The sequence below is a fragment of the Trichechus manatus genome, unplaced genomic scaffold (genome assembly GCF_000243295.1).
Source record: "Trichechus manatus latirostris isolate Lorelei unplaced genomic scaffold, TriManLat1.0 scaffold00157, whole genome shotgun sequence".
NCBI classification, from domain to species: Eukaryota; Metazoa; Chordata; class Mammalia; order Sirenia; family Trichechidae; genus Trichechus; species Trichechus manatus.
The window spans coordinates 2251988-2270395 of NW_004444093.1; the positions used below are offsets into that span (position 1 = coordinate 2251988).

Below are 18408 nucleotides of genomic sequence, written 5' to 3' on the forward strand. Positions count from 1 at the left end.
AAGGACTCCCTTTAATAATTCTTGTAAGTTTGGTTTAGTTTTTACATATTCCCTTAATTCCTGTCTAACTGGAAATGTCCTAATTTCACCGTCATATTTGAATGAGAGTTTTATAGGATAGATTATTCTTGGCTGGCAATTTTTTTCTTTCAAGGTTTTATATACGTCGTCCCATTGCCTTCTTGCCTTCGTGGTTTCTGTCGAATAATTTGAGCTTAGTTTTATTGTTTCTCCTCTGTGTGTTACTTCTTGTTTTTCTCGAGCTGCTCTCGGTATTCTTTGTCTTTGGTTTTGGTGAGTGTGATTATGATATGCCTTGGTTATTTTCTTTTGGGGTCTATCCTGTTTGAGTTTCGCTGAACTTTTTGGATGGCCAGCTTTTCATCTTTCATGATATTGAGGAAGTTTTCTTTCAGCAGTTCTTCAATGATCTCTGTGTTTTCTGTTTTCTCCCCGTGTTCTGGAACTCCGATCACTTGCAGATTTTTCCTTTTGATTGTATCCCACTTAATTCTCAAGGTCTCTTCATTTTTCTTCATTCTTTTTTTCTGAGTTTTTCTCAAACAGTTGTATCCAAGTGTTTGTCTTCAATTTCGCTGATCCTGTCTTCCACTGTTTCAGATCTCCTCCTCAGCCGTTCTATGACACTGTCCATTTCTGAAATCTTGTTGTTTATCTTTTGGATTTCTAATGGTTGTTTTGTATGATTTCTGGTTGTGAATATATTTTGGCATTTTGTTCCTGCATTATTTTCCTGAATTCTTCCATTTTTTTGGTTTGTATTTTCCCTGAATTTGTCTGCCATTTCAATGAATTTGTCTATTTTTTCCTCATTTTTTTCTGCTTTTTACTTCAACTGCTGGATAATTCTGAGTATTAGAGATTTGAATTCCCTGTCAGATAGTTCTAGTGTCTTTTCTTCTACTGGAAGATCATCTGGTGTTTTATTTTGGACACCTACTGGAACCATCCTTTCCTGTTTTTGTATATGTTTTGATATTGTCTGCTGTCTTCAGGGCATTCCGTAGTTATTTGTCTCATTTATTAATTGTAGTTTTGTTTGTTTCGTCCTATTTTTTTGTTTTATTTGGCTATGTCTGAGCAGGCGGGCTGTGTGTTCCTTGTTTGCCTGTCTCTGGGCACGATACTTTTCAGCTGCTTTTCCAGTTGACACGGTCAGTTACTCAGATATGGTACGGCAGGGCAGGTCTAGTTGAAGAGGAGTTTCTGGGATGGGTTGATTGTGGCTCTTACTACGGCCACCAGGGCAGGCTGGTAATCAGTGCAGGGCAGGTTCCGGTAGGCTGTTCCTGTGCTGCTTGGTGGTGTGATGTTAAGCGCATGGTGCACATAGGCAGGATGGAGGGGGGAGACTGCGGTGTGTGGAGCTAAGATGGGTATGGGAGAAAGGAGAGAGGAACAGGAGCCAAGAACATACAAACAAACAAAACAGAGTGCTGGGGAGCTTGCAGTTGGAGTGGAGAGATGAAAGATTATGAAATGGAGAAAAACAAAAAGGAGAAGAAGAAGGAAAAGAAAAGAAAAAATGAATAAATAAAAATGAGAAAGAAAAGGAAAGCTCCCAGGGATCCCACCAGTGTGGCTACGTGGTCTGGGAAAGTTGCTTCCAGGCATTGAAGTACAGCCTGGCTAGAAGGCATAGAGTTGGCACTCAGCGCCAGGTATTCAGGGAACAGGAAGAGAAGGAAGATATAGAGAGTCGAGAAACTGAGTAGTAAAGAAAGACAAAAAGGGAAAAGAAAAAAAACAAATTAAAAAAAAAAAAAAAGAACAGGAAAACCCCCCAAAAAAACGGGAAAAAAAAAGAAACGCCCTCAGGGATCCGTCTGTACATCTGTGCAAACTGAGGGGGTAGATCCCAATCCGCACAGTACTGTCTGGCTAGATTGGGCTCCCAATTCAAGAAAAGAAAAAGGAAAGAAACAATTCAAAACAAACAAAGCCCTGGGATCCCACCAGCATGGCAGTACGGACCAGGAAGCATTTTCACACTCAAGTGGAGTTTCACAACCTTTCAGGAAAAAGCGAAGATGATGCATGGAGCCAGGTATTTGAGAAAAAGGAGGGGGAGGTGGTGAGAGCTAAGGAAGAAATCAAAAGAAGCAGATAAAAGCAACACCAGCAGCCAACAAATGGTACCCAAGGAGGCAGCCAGTGCGGGCAGGTGGAATCCAAGCAGCCGGTGCTTCCTGGCTAAGAGACTGTGGCTGCGGAAATCAGAGGAGGCCAAGTGTGCTGAAGAAGGGTGGGGCATGGTAAAGTGTGTATCGCTTTTTACCAGTGGTACTGTCTCCTGCTGGAAGCTCTGTGAAGCTGTTTTCTCGTACCCCCTGTTTGCTGGTCTCTGATAGGAGTCCAAGATGGTAGATCCATACTGCGTTAGTTGATAGGCGACCTCTGCACGTATCTCTCCTTGCCCTCTTTTCTCTGTCAGTTTCTTATTCCATTTGGTGCTTGGCTGAGTTCTTTATCTCTTCATTTGATGCTTAGGGTTTCAGGATTGCTGTTTTCTCTGTTTGGCTTAGTTTTTCAGATCTTTGCTGTGGAGGGATGGCGTGGTGCTTCTGCCTAGAGCGCCATGTTGCCCACAAGTCTCCCCTTCTCCTTTAAGGAACGTGTTTCATCATCTTCCTTAGCCAGTTTTCCTTCCTTCGTGGTCGGTCATTAGCTTTTTGTATTATACCTGGTCCTGTAGGGTCAAAGGCTCTGCCTGTCAGGGGAGCAGTTTCCCAGCATCCTTGTCGTCAGCTTTGGGAAACCTACATCTTTGCAATGTTCGCAGTTTTACTTTGCAATAGACTTACATTGTATCACTGGACTGGGTCTGAAAGTCAGTAAGAGACTGACTGAGAAACTGGTGAAGTAGACTGGGCAGGACGGCTGTGGCGTCGGGGGAGGGCCATGGGAACGGGGAGAGGGATGGCTGCAGTGAGGGTGCTAATGGAGGGCCATGGGAGAAGCAGGCTCAAACAGTGAACACCTTTGTGCTGTGTTAGCCACCATTGCCACGGTGTCCCTTCCCAGCAGTTGTGGGGCCTCCCAGATTTCTCACACTTAGGATCCATGACAGACGACATAGATGATATCTGATAAGCCTTGAAGAGGCTGACCGTTCTCACTCTGCACATTGCCCAGTCTCCGCACATCACCCCGTCTCCACACATCACCCGCTATTCTGCACACTGGACAAGATAGACCAGAAGCACAGCCCTGTGCCCCCACCTCACTCTTGTTCAGCAATTGTTGTCCACTGGCCTCACCCTCTTCCTGTGCACCCTGGGCATCACCCCTCGAGCCCAGGAGAATGTCTCAGGCTCCGGGACTTGGCTTCAGGTCCCAGCTTTCCCTTTGTTGGTGCGCAGATTACATGAACCCTGGAGTTCAGCAAGGGTCGTGGCTCTCAAACTTAACTGCCTCAGACCTCGGGCAGCACACAAGGAAAGGCCCTGCCAGGACCTGGAATCAGAAATTGTCCTCTTTGCCATGTTCTCCTGGTTGAGAAGCAGCATCCTGGTGTGGGCATGGCCCCGGACCTGGCCCCAGCTCCAACCCCGGCAGTCGAGGACCAAGGTGGAGGGCAGGGTGGGCGGCCATAGGTGGCTCTGTTCATAAGCTTACAGAACGTAGGTGCTGGTGTTGCCACAGGGCCGAACCCTGGCGGAGCTGGGGAGGGGAGTGCCAGCATGGCCCTCAGTCCATCTGTCAGCCCGCAGAGTTACCTTTACTTTCTACAAGGGGTGTAATCTTCAGTAAGTCAGTTAAACACCACGGACAAAGCTAAAGTCTCCTCTGGCTGCTCCCTGATGCCACCCTTCAGCCCTGCCTCAGAGGGACTACCAGGCAGGCTATATCTTCCCAGACTTCCTCAAGTATATCTGTACTCCTACAAAAACACCTTGGTTCGTCTCTTTTTTCCTTTTAACCTAAATGCTGTCATACCGTATATGGTGCTCGGATTCCTTTTTCACTCAGCACCATGTTGTTGGGCTCTGTCCATGGCACTAGCACATTCCTTTTAACTGCTCAAACATATTTTACTTTGTCCTGTGCAGAAGCCCCTGGCTGGATTCTGTCTATGTGAGAGTCTGGGAGCTGAAGCTGCTGCCTCAGGGTGCAGAGCCTGCCTCCCCAGGAGGCAGCCCAGTAGCCAGGACATCATGATCCTTGGGGTTTTTACCCTAGTGTCAGATGGGATTTCACAGAGTGGGAGTTCCAGAGAGTAAATGTGATGAGATGTCAGTGCTATTGCTGCCTTTGGCATTTGTGAGGTTACTTGTAGCGTCTCCCAGGAGAAGCAAATTCTACAGCTTTCCCCAAAGAGGGCAGGGGAGGTGGGGGTAGAGTGATGGGGGCCCTCTTCAACTCTACACGCCTCTGCTCCTGGTCTGTTCTCTCTCCTACTTATACTCGTACATAGTCTCTGAGGCTGACCTTGGTGTTGATCCTATGGAAGCCACTGGCCCAGGCCATCTCCCAGGGTTTTGGGGATGGCAGGTGAGAGAGAGAGACCCACCAGGCACGAAGGTGTCCTGGCAGGCAGGGAAGGCTGCTTTGGGCCTCTGACCCTGAAGTGCATCATGAGTACACAGCTACCTGGTTGCTGGAGACGTTCCTGGCTTTATTGGTCTGATAGGGAAAGGTGGTAGGACATGTGTTGAAAGTTCTTTGAGCTGTTGGGCCCTTCAGATCCTGCCTGCAAACATGGTGAAGGGTTAGTGATAGGAAAAGGTATGTGATCCCATGGTTGCAGTTCTCAGGTTGGGGAGAGGCTCTGGAGGCCATGTGTCAGCTGGAATACGGACTAGTTGTTCCTTCCCACGGCAGTGCTAGGAGAGTTCTGTGGGGATGCCTGGATCCCTCTCATGGCCAACCCTGGCCAGCACCTTGACTCAAGGCTCACTTGGCAAAGACCTGCACACCCCAGGCCGCACAGTACAACCGTGCCCTGGCCGGGGTGCACGTCCCATTGAGGACAGAATACGGTGGGAGGTGCCTAGCAGATTTCTGACACGTGGATGCTGTGACTGCACCCTCCTGTCCCTGTGAGCCAGGCATCCAAGTGCACACCTGCCGAGAATAGGGCCGTGGGCAGTGTGCTCTGGGGTGCCGACACTCAGCCTCCCGCTAAGCACGTCAGTGTGGCATCCAGTCTAGGTGGGGGCTCTTCACAGCCTTCTCGCTTGATGGGTGGTTGTGAGGGCACTGCAGAGATGGTCAGGGCCACACAGCGGACACGTAGTAGGAGTAGGACTCCTTTGAGCAGCGGCCTTTCACTTAAGCAGGTTTGCTTAAGACTTTCTTTTGGAGGGGACATAAAGGAGTCACCTGGTTTGTGTGGCATTTTTCCTGCTCTATGATTCTTTCCACAGTATTTGGCCCAGTACCAATCTCCTGGTTTCTGGGTGGTCATTTTCTTCCCCAGGAAGGGCCTGGCAGAGCCCAGGCACACTTGTCCCCTTGCATCAGCCCTGGGTCATTGCTGCAAGGCATTCGGGTGACTGAGCACCACCCTAGGCCAGTGCCTAGAGGGGTGCCATGTGGGAGGGCCACACTATGTGCCGCTTGCACAGGCACCCAGCAGCTTCCCTGCCAGAACCTAGTGCCTGCACCCTCTCCCATCTGCTGTCGAGCCAGGGGCATGGAGCGGGGGGTCTTGAGACTTAGGGTGCTTGCAACCATGGCTCTGTGGCCCCACGCAGGCTGTCTTCCCTCAACTCCCAGCCCTGGGGCTCCGATACAAAGGAGCGCAGGTGGGCTGGCAGTTGATATCCTGTGTGGGGTGGCAGACCCAGGGACGAGTCCTCACAGAGGGATGGCTCCTCTGAGTTGGAAAGCGTCTAGCAGTTGGCCCTCTACCCTGGCTGTTTTTGCCCTTCAGTATGGAGGAGGGGCTGGAGACCCTTGCTACCAACGTAGACTCTTAAGACAGTGGGACTGGGACAGGGCCCAGGAGTCTGCACTTTTACCAGCACCCTAGGTCCGCCTCAGAGGTGCCAAAATCAGGATGAAAGGCCCTGTTGTACACCAGGATGGAAGCCCTCTCAGTGCTGTGGGTCTGGGTGTGGGTGGATGTTCTCCCCAGCACCACTTTCCACCCTAGTTCAGAGCCAGGAGGAAGGGGCCTGCCTGTACTGGAGGCCCCTCCCAGAACATCTGCCTGACAGCTCCTCTTGATGAGGTGCAGTGTCCCAGCTGTGATGGAGCCTCTCCACTCCCCCATGTCCCAGCTGTGAGAAGGCCTCTCCACTCCCCCATGTCCCAGTTGTGAGGGAGCCTCTCCACTCCCGTGTCCTAGCTGTGAGGTGGTGGCAACAGCTCTGAATCTCAGGGTTGGTGAGAAGATACACACTTGCAGAGATGTCACGGGGCTTTGTCAGGGACAGCATGGTCCCTGGGCAGGTGCAGGCCTTGCACCTGAGGCAGCCTCGTCTCATTGCAGATGGAGGGACGGCGCAACAGCATGCTGGAGACAGCCTGGCACTGCTTCACGTCAGCAGCCCACTGCGAGGGCGATGGCGACGAAGAGGAGTGGCTCATCCACTACATGCTGGGCAAGGTCGCCGAGAAGCAGCAGCAGCCACCAGCCGTTTACCTGCTACACTACCGGCAGGCTGGCCACTACCTGCATGAGGAGGCTGCCCGTTACCCGAAGAAGATCCACTACCACAACCCCCCGGAGCTGGCCATGGAGGCCCTGGAGGTGATGCCATGCTGGCCCAGGGTGGGGAGGCAGGATGGGGCCTGCTTGACTCTTCGGTCTCATCTTGCTGGGATGGGGTGCATGGTCCCACTCTGCTCAGCAGTTTTGTGTGCAATTACATTAAAACAGCCTCTCCTCTCTCTTTCTAAGAGGAGCTTATGTCATTTCTGGGAGATCAGTGTTTCGTTCTGACTCAGAAGAGAACCATGTCACGTGGCTGGCACACTCAGGTTCCAAGAGCCTAGCCATAGGGTACCAGTCAGTGCCCTGAAGTGTCTCCTGGGGCACATAGGGCCTCACACCCTGCAGCGGGCAAGAGGCAGGCAGGGCCTACCCAGGTGCACATGAGACAACCAAGGCCCAGTGAGGCCATGGTATGCTGGGACACCCCATCGTGGCAGGGCTGAGCAGGACAGGCAGCAGCTCTCCTGTACCCTGATGTGAAGTCTTTCTACAGCTCCTCAAGAGAAGAGCAGGTCTTTACTGCGTAGCTTTCCTTTTATGATTTCCAGAGCATCCTGCCACCAACACTCTCATGATGCTCACAGTAGTCCTATACGGTGGGCCGGCAGCTGTGTATGCCCTGCAGACTTTGCAGATGAGGAAGTGGGATCCAGACATGAGGCACCTCCCAGGGCATGCTGCCTCCCAGGGCCTTTTCTGAGGCTGCATGCCCCCAGCACACTTCTTGGCATTTGGGGCAGAATCCACTACGTGCTTCTTCTTTTCTTTTCTTTCTTTTTCTTTTTCTTTTTTTTTTTTTTTGCCTTTATAGAGTTTTTTATTTTTGTGATTATAGAATTAGCACATATTCATGGTTAAAAAGAAAAAAAGATTCCAACAATTCAGAAGTGTCTATAAATTGAAAAGTTAAAGTATTCAATGATCCTACCCACCCCCACCACAGTAATCCCTGTTAAGGGTTTGATGTCCATCCTTATCTCTCCAGAGTTTTTCCTGAGGACATATAAATGCAGAGGCACATTTTCTTACCCTTTTGCAGCTCTCCCTTCTCATTGGACAAAACGAATGAAGCTGTGTGGACATTCTTCCCTGTCCAGCGTCCTGTATTTGGCTGCATCCTCCATTGGACCAGCCCCTTGTTGATGGGTCTGACCCACTTCTCCATGTTTTGCCACAACACAGGTGCAGGCAGTTCATGTCCTTGTGCGTGTGTCAGTGAGCACCTGGAGAGTATTTCCAAGGGCTGAAGTCCAACACGAGGTATGGCAGGTCACTGAGTGTTCTGATCAGCAATGTCCAGCCACCCTGAAAGGCTGTACCGATAGCTGAGAGTGCCTGCTTTCCTTCAGCCATGCTCATCTCATCTTGTTAATATTTAGTAATCCAGTGAGCAAGCAAAAAAAAAAAACTTTTTAAAATTGGCCTTTTAAAAATGATTCATGCTGAATGGTTTACTGTCACTGTTTCAGGCCCACATTCTTGGGGTTCATCTTAAAGTTTGGAAGCCTAGCTTCCTGTTTGAAGCTTCTCTAGCATCTTCCTTGTTGCTGTCATTCCCAGCCCCAGGTCTCCAGTCCTTCCCCGTCACCGTTCTTTCATGCTTCCCATGAGGATGATGTGCCTGTTCCTGGAGGCATTTTCACTTTAGGGACAGGAAAGCTGAGGCTCAGAGATGTGGTGTGACCTGCGAGTGAGGGGTGGAGCTTGGGCCAGTCCCTGGTCCAGTGGCCTTCTCTCCAAGCCCGCAGTACTCACGCTGCGCTTCTGGGCAGCTCGGAGCTCCTCGTGCGGCAGGAGTGCCCCAGCCCTCAGGAAAAATGCATGAGTTCTGTTTCTCCTCCATGACCTTTCCTTCTACTTTTGGCCTCTGCTATTCCTGGTGGACCCGATGAGCAGGCAGGATGGTGGCCTCAGGGCCCAGGGGCTTCTGGGTGTGGCACCCAGGGCTCATAGAGATGTGTACTACACAGAACAGGCGTGGCTGGCACTCCGTGCCACATCACATGACTCTCACAAGAGCAGGCGTGCAGAGATAAGTTTGGGGTAGTCCACTTCCTGCACCCAGTGTGGCCATAGCCAGCATTTCTGGGAGTATGTAACTTTCATGTGCTTGTATGTGTATATATCTCGCTTTAAAAATGATATTCCTCCCAAATATATAACCTCTCTAGTGAAAATTTACGTCTGCTGTTGAACATTCAAAATACTTGACCTACTACTTGGATGAACTTTGCCCTCCCCGAGTTTGCCACCTGGGTGTGTGTTGGTGCCTCGAGGTCTCCTGCATCCAAAGGGGAATTGCTGATCCAGTTTCTCTGGGGTCTGCAGGTGGGGCTAGGGATGGCGGGGTTATTACTGTAGCTCTGCGCATGGCCCTCTCTGTCTCGGATGCTCTTCTTGAGAGTGCTGTTCTGGGCCTGGACCACCAAGCAGCTCACCTGGCTGATCCCTTTGTACCTTCTCTTGAGATCCCTCTGGAGTGAGAGCAGCCCGGCCAGGCAGGGCCAGTTGCATTCCCTGCCTGCATGGCCGCCATGGCCCCCAGTATACGTGGGAGTGTACACTACCCCACACCTGGGCGGGAAGGCCAGGCCACGCCATGGTGGTGTGTGGGGAGGTGCCTCGTGAGCTGTCAGGTCCTGTGCCTCTGAGTGGCATAGCATCTCTTGCGGGTAGGAGACAGGCTAGGCCTTGGCTGGCCCTGACCCTGACCCTGGGCTTTCCTGGCTGTGGGGCCTCAGGCAGTTCACCTAACCCATTTGTAAATTAAGGTGTATGGTGAGGATTCATTGGAATAAAGTGGGCCCAGCAGCCATGGCTCGTTTTCCAGCTGCACGTTGCCCACTTGCAGAGGCTCTTGGGGGCCTGTAGGCTTCAGCTCTGCACTCATGCTGGATCAAAACAGAAACCAAGCCATGTCCTTGCCTCAGGGAGTTCCCATCTCTTGGGATGCAGGCAAGGGGCACACAGAAGGCTGTGTACCCGCCATGGTGGGGAGGAGGTGTTGTGAGTTGAGCCGAGGGTGCTGTTACTCTCACTGTCTCATTCTTGCGTGGCTGTGTAACTGGGTAACCATGTAAGGTGCAATGGAGAGAGTTGGCATCCATTTTAATTTTCAGAGCCAGCTTTGAATCAGTTATGGGTTGGCAGATCTAAAGCTAACAAGACAAAATAGTGTGTGGTGACGCCTCCCCCTCTGCCAGCCCATTCCCAGTGTGGCTGACTGGCTGTGGGCGAGCCGCAGCAACCATGAGGCTGCTCATGCCCTGTGTCGTTTCCTAGGTGTACTTCCGACTTCATGCGTCCATCCTGAAGCTTCTGGGAAAGCCTGACTCTGGGGTTGGTGCAGAAGTGCTGGTCAGCTTTATGAAGGAGGCTGCAGAAGGACCCTTTGCCCGGGGCGAGGAGAAGAACACACCCAAAGCTTCGGAAAAGTGAGTGGCATGCTTAGCCTATGTGCACCACAGACGGTTCATTTACCCAAGGTTACATTCAGAGATTTGCTAGTGAGTAAATGCATGTCAGGTCTCTGGAATTCATCTGGAAATTCCTGACTCCTAGACATTTTTGTTGGGCCGGGCCCGGTGCTGCCCTGTCCTTGGGCAGGTCCTGGGGCACATCCGGCTCCTCCCCTCCCTCTATCCTCTAGGGAGAGGGCCTGCTTGGTGGATAGGAATGTTCTGACCACCCCCTTCTGTCCACAGAGAGAAGGCCTGCCTGGTGGATGAGGACTCCCACTCTTCAGCTGGGCCACTGCCGGGCCCCGGAGCCTCCCTCCCCTCCTCCTCTGGCCCAGGTCTGACATCCCCACCTTACACAGCCACTCCGATTGACCACGATTACGTCAAATGTAAAAAACCCCACCAGCAGGCAACGTCGGACGGTACAGTCCCTGTTCTCCCTACCGCCAGCCCAAGGCGGCACGCCAGCCATGGGGGCGGGGGGGGGGCGGGGGGCTTCGGGCGAGCAGACACTTGATTTGGTGAGGGTGGTGCTGGGTCCAAGGCGACACGGGCAATGTTGCGGCTCTCATTAACCTCATGGACTCACGGTGATTCTGTCCTCCCGAGACATTCAGTGTCGCCACCTGCCAACTCACCCACCTGGGTGCAGGGAGGTGGGCGGGCGGGATCCCTTCGCTCTCTGAGCCTGCACTTTCCAACTACAGGATGGGGACGTGGTATCTACGTGCAGGGTCCTGGGGAGACTCCACAGACTAACTGCCTGTGTCTGTGGCTGTCAGCTTGGTAATGGCAGTGCTGTGACACTGTGCTGTGTGACATCTCTGTCCTTCTGATGGTCACAGGAGGGCATGACCTAGACAGGTCATTTGTGGGTCAACTAGGGCTGTGCACAATGCCACCCACGTGGGAGGGGCAGGTGGCGACTGCTCACCCACACCCCTACTAACATCAGGAGGTTTGCATGCTGACCTCTCACTCCTCATCTCCTCACGTCTGCAGTGATAAGCTGGTGATGGTGCTTCCTGGCGGGAGCCTCGCTGTGGGGGTAGTGATGAACAGAAATGCTAGGCCTCACTCCCACATCACACATCTCCTCAGGGCCTTCGGGAAGGGCCTGGCTCTGCCCCCCATGGTGGCCCCAGAGCTGTGCCTCCCCGGGTGGTTTTTATAGATGGCCCATTGGACGAGGGACATGCCCTGGGTCACTGTGGAAGGTGAGGAGCATCACAGGCCTGGTGGGAGGGAGCTGGTGCCACACCCCCTCAGCAGCACCCAGGCTCCAGCCTTCATGTGGAGGCCCCGCCCGGAGCATTGTCCCAGAGAGCACTGCTCTCACCTTGATGTCCTGAGACGGTTGGGAGCGGGTTGAGAGCAGGCTTAGATACAAGCTGGAGGAAGGCATGGAGGGAATTCAGTTATCACCTTTTCTGGGGAGAAGTTGAATGACTTAAACCTGATCCTTTCCTGAGAACAAAGGAGGATCTCAGCTCCCTACCTGGGTGTGGCTTTGGTCTTCAGCATGAGTGTGAGCATTTGGGTCTGTGAGTGTGTGCTGCCCATCCCCACCCTCCTATGCTGCCCGTCCCCACCCTCCCTGGACGTGTGTCCTCATGTCTGTCTTGTTGCCCCAGTCCCTAGCTGTGGACATCCCCGCTGTCCCGAGTGAGATCGAAGCTGGGACGAGCAGACTGCTTGCTCCTCTGCACTTCATTCCTGCTGACATTTTCTAAACAGGTCCTCTTCCCTTCCTCTTATGTAACTCAGGTGAAACAGAAACACCACCCTGTCTTAGTGTGGAGTCCGTTGAGACAGAACGTTAGAAATCAGCCCTGCTCTGGGAATTCGTTCCTGTGAGGATTTAGCATGACACTTAAGTTTCAGAAGAGAGGGATGTTGTTCAGTTGTCCCCACACCGTATGCCCCTGCTCACCTTGCACTCCTAGGCCTGTATCACCCCGCACACACACATACACTCATACGCTGTATACCGCTGCTCACTATGCACACTTAACCTGGGAGCACTAGCACCCCACACACACAGCCCTGCAGGCTCCAGTTGAGGCCCCGGGATGGGGGGCTGTGCTCTCTCTGCTCACAAAACCGGTGATACCTCCCCAAAGTGGGTGCCTTCCAGGCACAGAGAAGGGAGGCAGGTCCGCCTCAGATGGTGGCTATGCTGCTGCCTGGCACCATTGCCAGTTGTCCCCATGTTGGCACATGCATGTTGCAGGGAGTGCTGCTGAGGAGGGCCCCAGCTGGCACTGTGCCAACACAACAGTTACTCCTTCTGGAAGTTTGTAGAGGGAGCCCTACAAATAGGTTGCAATGGCTGTGAAGTTTTGAATGTTATTAAAGTTTTCAACATGATCCCTGTCAGTGATGTAGTCACCCAGACCCCTTGATCACCTCAGCCCAGCCCCAGCCCCATCCCCGGTGCCAGCAGCCCTGCACTGGCCACACACAGGCTCTGCCCAGGCAGGTTGCACGGTGCTTTCAGAGCCATCACCCTCCTCACCTCCGAGAGAAAAGCGTCTGTCTGCAACAGGAAAACATGCTGGCCATAAAACAGTCAGGATCTTAGACTACCTTGTGGCCTGTCCGTATTTGAGCAGAGGAGTGTTTTCCTGTTGAGACTCTCCCTGCCAGCAGCCACACAAGTTCCCGGGGAAGGGCCCAATTCCAGGCTGAAGCAGCGGCTTGCTAGTGGGAGGGGACATGCCAGTAGCCTCGAGGGCCCACCGTGCCTGCCTCTCCTCCTGCTTCCTGTGGCCCGATGAGTGCTGGCTGGTAGGCCCAGGGTGGAGGACATGTGCCCACTCGCCTTCACTTGCCGCTCAGCCTCAGAGAACAGCTTCATGTCTCCCGTGGTGGGAGGAGAGGACATTAGCTGTCACTCCAGCTGCAGCCCAGCACAGGGAGAGGGTGGCAGGTGCACTAGCCCTGGTGCAGGTGAGGAAACAGCTTGGAGAGCCTAGGAACCTGCTCAGGGCAGACAACCCAGAACAGGCCCTAGAGCTGGGGGATCTGAGTTCCTGCCCAGCTCCATCCCTAACATGCTCAGCAGGCTTGGGTGAGGGACCCCTCTTTTCTGTAAAACGTGGTTAGTTTTTTCCTTGTGGGATGGCATGAGTATTAAATGCAGTGCTTGCTCATCATAACCCCTTCCTAGATGTAGTTCCTCCCCAGGTTGTTGGTGGAGCTGAGTGAGGACCAGGCACAGCAGGCTGTAGAGGAAGGGCCAGGTGGCTGTTTGTGTTGCTCTGGAGGAGGGGCCAGCCCTCGTGCTCTGAGGCAGCCCCGAGTGGGCTGAGTGTGGGCCCTCTGGGCCTGTCTCCATCTCCTGAGGGCTGCGTTCTGGTCCTCCTCCCCAGAGCCTGTTACATGCTCATGTGCCCCCATTTGGACAGGGCTCCTCATGAGGGGCCAGGGAGCTGGACACTGGGCGTCCCTTAGGCACTGTCAGCAGAACCCTCTGTTAGGGCCGCCTCTCCACTTCTGCATGCCTTTTCATCGTACACAGAAATCAGCTAGAGTCAACACTTACTTGGTGTAAGATTTAGAAAAGGTGTGGAGAATATCTCCAGTTATATTTAGGTAACTTGGCATTTGATAATAGCCGCTTAGTAGGACCTAGATTCCCTCTGACCCACCCACACTGGAGTGGGAAGCTTCTTTCCTCCCATTCACAACTCTGGTCAGAAGTCCTTGGAACCAGCCCTCAGATTCTCAGAGATTCTACCCCAGCCCAGTCACAGCCAGCCCTTCTCGGGCAGCGGGAGGGGCCCACAGTTGACCTGAGGTACCCTCTGGCCTAGCTGAGAGACAGAGACAGAGAGAGGAAGCCACCTTGCCTCACTGCTCATCCTCACCTTATTTTTCCTTCTATCCATCTCAGGGAACTTGCCCATGGTGCTGAAGCCCTTAGTATTTTGGCTTCCAGGCCAGGAAGAAAATAACTTGGGGAGTCCCCTGTGACCTTGAGAGGCTTCCTCCCTATGATTGCTGTTCACACATGCTCCAGCAGAGCATGAGGAGGTTTGTGAGCAAAATCTGTGCCCTCCACCGCATACCGTGTGTGCGTGCATGTGTGATTGGGCCTGCCACACCAAAGTACATGCTCTGGGCTGGGCTCTGGGCAGGGTGTCGGCAGGAGAGCAGCACATTCTCCTCTCCACATCTGCCCTGCAGACTTGGCAGCCGTGTCCCTGTTGTACACGTGAGGAAGGGAGCCAGGGCACATGAGTGCTCAGCTAGGGCTGCTGGCCAGTCATCGTGGAGCCAAGAGTGAATCTGCCTCCCTCCCCCCGACCAGGGTGGTGCTAGCACCGGGAACGTGCCCTGTGCCTGCTGGCCGGCCCTGAGGAAGATGTAGCTGCATGCCCTTCCCTTTGCTGAGGGCTTTGCAGGGGCAGGGGCAGGGGCAGGGCCTTAGTAGGACCCAGATTCCCTCTGACCCACCCACACTAGAGTAGGAAGCTTGTGGGTGGGTCCACAACCCGGCCTGGCTCCGTGGCCTTAGGGATGTGTCCATAGCAGCTCTGGGGGACTGACCAAGGTCCTTGCTGTTTGTCATGCTCCATATTGCCTCAGCATGCCAGAGCCAGAAAAGGCTGCAGAGGGCAGGCCTTGCCATGTGGTCAGTCTGGAGTTGAGCCCTTCCAGGTGTCAGTCAGCCCTGGGCCCTGCTGCAGGCCCCTGCTTGAGAGGAAGAGGTGGGCCTTCGTCAGCCAGTTATACAGCCTGAGTGCTGGGCAGGTCTATGGGACAGTCCTTGTCCCTGCTGCTGGGGGAGCAGCAGCCAGGGTTGCATCAGGTAGGAGGGGTTGACCTCGAAGAGACCGGCCAAGCCTCTTGGAGGGATTGGGGAGGCCTGCAGGTATCAGAGGGAACCAGCAGGGGCCAGGAAGTGGGCAGTGGGGCTGGTAGCCTTTTGGGACTGCACACCATCCTCCCCCACCTGCCACCATGCTTTCATTGTCACTGATGCAAGTGTGGCCTCTGGGCCTTTAGGATGCATGTGCCATCCTCCCCAACCTGCCACCATGCCATCATTGTCTGTCACTGTGCCATGTCTGTCTGTGCTCATCCTTGCCTGCCCCTCACACCCCTCCACCAATATTGCCCGTGCTGCCCCTAACCCTGAGCCACTCTGTCCTCCAGGCTGTCTTCCTGCTTGCACCTGTCACGGCTCGCTTCTGGGACAGCCCAGATGCATGCTCGGCCCGCAGTCTGGCTCCCTGCCTCCCAGGACGAGGGGTCCTGCAGAATCCGCTGGCCTGTGGTTTGCAGAGTGTGTGTCGCTGTGCTTGGCTTATGCCGACTACCTGTCTTCCCAGTTCTGACCAACCAATTCAGCAGGTGGCCTCTCCCTGCTGGCCACTTCCTGGCCAGCAGCACCCTCATCTTTGCTCCCCCACGGCACTCTCTTCCACATGTGGCAGACAGCAGGTACTCAATAAATGCCATGTTCAGCCATGGCCTGAAGAGGTTTTAAAAAGTTAAGAATGCAAGAAGGGGGAACAAAGAGGTGCCTGGTCTGCTGTCTTATCGGTGTCTTATTCCTGTATTTCTGTTGCTTTGCTCTTTCTTGCATGTACACACACACACACTCACTCACTCACACTGGCAGGCTCTGAGATACCAGATTCTCTTTGCTTGGACAGATGTTTTGTGAAAATGTAAAGTGTGCAGTGTCTGAGCCAGTCTGTGGTTGGTGGTATTCAGGCTGTGGAGGAGCACTGCCCAGTGGTTCCTGCCACCCAGCTTCCCTTCGTGGAGCCGAGGGGAGAGCACCATTCAGAGCAGGAAAACTGTGCTTGCAAACAGACCTATTCAAAGTAGGAAGACTGCGTGGAGCAGGCTTTCCTCTTGGTCCCCAGGCTGAGGGCTGGCTGCTAGGGTTGGGGAGGGGCTGTCTGTCAGCGGCAGACCAGGCACCTCTTTGTTCCCCACCTCTTGCATTCTTAACTTTCTAAAACCTCTTCAGGCCATGGCTGAACATGGCGTTTATTGAGTACCTGCTGTGTGCCACATGTGGAAGAGGCTGCCATGGGGGAGCAAAGATGAGGGTGCTGCCGGCCAGGCTGGATTGGTGGGTCCCTAGGTGTCGCACAGTGCTTGGTACCCAGAGGGGTGAACATGAGCTGGAGGAGGGAGCAAGCATGGGCTTTGGTACGTTGGGAGGACTTCCTACAGGAGGTGGCCTCCAGAGTGAGGCTTGCAGGACCAGTTGAGGTGAGGGACAATGAGAGCAAAGACATAGAAGGCACTGAGGTGATCAGGTTGGTTGGAGAGAAACTTCAGGGGAGAGCTTGGGACACCAGCTGGGCCCAACAGGAGGTGCTCCTACCTGTGGACATAGAGTGGCATGGTCACGATATCTCTGTTTTGGTTCTAAGTAAGGCACATTCTCCCAGCCATCCTTTGTGTGACGAGCCTTCCTAGCGACCTCACCAGAGAGCAGTGGGCACCGCTTCTCACCTGACAGCTGCTTCTTTCCCTTGACATTTGTGTCAGAAGGGGCCACCTGCCTGCCCCTGGGGAGGAGGACGTTGAAAGCCTTGCCTGTCTGGGGGAGCAGAGTGGTGCTCAATGAGCGTGAGCAATGAGTGAGCAGTGTTCAGTGAGTGTATGCTGAGTGTGTGCAGCGAGTGTGCACAGTGATGTTGGGCTCTAAGCAGGGCAGTACCCCTGTCTGAGCACAGTAGATCTACCTGGGCAGCCCTCACTCATGAGCTCAAGTAGAGAAGGGACTCTGGTGAGGATAACCCTGAGTCCACCCACCTGCTGCCTCTTGGGTGTGTGCCTCTCTCCTGGGCCCACGGTGTCTCTCCTCCGTGTCTATACCAGTCTCCTGGCCTGCAGGTGGGCATCCATCGCACACACCTAACGTCTGCTCGCAGCTGGCCCTGTCTCTCCATGTTGGCCAGGAGAGGCCAATGGTGCAGACTCTGTCCAGGTGAAAGGTTTCTCAATATATTGATTCCACCCAAGTTTATTCTTAGTAGAGGCCCACTGTGTTTTGACTGGCAGGACGTTTGTGATCCTTTCTGAGTTTACTAGTCAGGGTAGCTACAGTTTTTGATAGCACCCCTACATGTCCTAAAAACCCACCAGGGACCTACCTCTTGTCACTGAAGAGCTCTTTCAGGCTGGGGAGGAAATCCTGAGAAGGCTTGAGAGATTTGAAGGGAGTCAGACTTTACAAAGGAGAGACTTGGAGACAGGGGCCTTCCTGTTGCCAAGCCAGAGTCCTCTGTCTGCATCCCAGGCTCTCCTGGGAGTGGAGGGTACAGTGCTTTGGAGCAGACAGGCTTCAACAGCAGCTGCTGGCAGAGGCCAAGAGGAAGGGCCGGAGGAGCCCACATGCACAGACGTGAGGTGTTCCTAAGACTAACAAGAGAGTGAAATATTTATAATCTTGCCACCAATGTTAGTTAGTGTCAACGGGTTTTATGTGGGCAGATTTTTAAAAGAACATTCAAAAAGAAGAGCCGGGGCCAGCTAGGAGCCTCTCCCTTGTGGCCACTCTTGTTTCTTGTTGCCTGTTAGGCAGTTCCTCACAGGGACCCCTCTCCACTCTTGAGCCTGGAGGCAAGGAGCCTCCTGGGGCCGTCCAGGGATCCCAGTCAATGTGCATGTTTCCCTGGGAGTTTGGGCACTGCTGTGTGGGGTCAGCTGAGGCTGGTTCTTCTGCACAGAAGGTTCTGTCTCTCTCAGTCCCGGGAGCCTGGGAAAACCCCACCCCCTGGATCTCCAGGCTGGTGGCTGAGGGCGGATGGCCAGCGCAGCCCAGCCCCTTGCCTGGCCCTCCTTCACCAGGCCCGGCAGACACTGCCTGTGAGGCGTCGTGGACTGACTGGGTCTTTCTCTGAGCGCTCGGCACTGACTGGTACCCATGGGGTCCCATGTGCCCAGGCATTAGGCACACGTGAACCCTACACAAAATTGTACGCCAGCCCATCTGGACCCCTGGGCCTGCAGGATCCCAGATGAGGACTGGGACCCCCACCATGGCTTCACAGAGGTGGACTGGAGCTAGGCCTTGTGTTCCCCAAGCCAGAACCTCCCCCACTCCTGGCTCCCCACATCCCTTTTACTAGGGCACGTTAGCAGCATGAGGGCTCGTGTATGGTGATGGAGGCCCATAGTGCGCAAGCCCAAGCTGGTCAGCTGTCCAGGAGGGGGCAGGGAGGGGCTGAGGGGGGCACCATCCTCATGCAGGAGAGGGTGGAGGGGGGCTGGGGGGCACTGTCCTCG

General features: G+C 53.8%; 1 protein-coding gene across 1 annotated transcript in view; it reads left to right on the plus strand.

Moving 5' to 3' along the window:
- The window catches only part of CABIN1 (calcineurin binding protein 1), a 206852-nt gene that overhangs the window by 122889 nt on the left and 65555 nt on the right, over positions 1 to 18408 (plus strand). The window contains exons 24-26 of the mRNA XM_023740550.1: positions 6461 to 6721; positions 9968 to 10119; positions 10390 to 10568. Coding sequence (XP_023596318.1) covers positions 6461 to 6721; positions 9968 to 10119; positions 10390 to 10568 — 592 coding nt within the window. The remainder of the gene's footprint in view (positions 1 to 6460; positions 6722 to 9967; positions 10120 to 10389; positions 10569 to 18408) is intronic.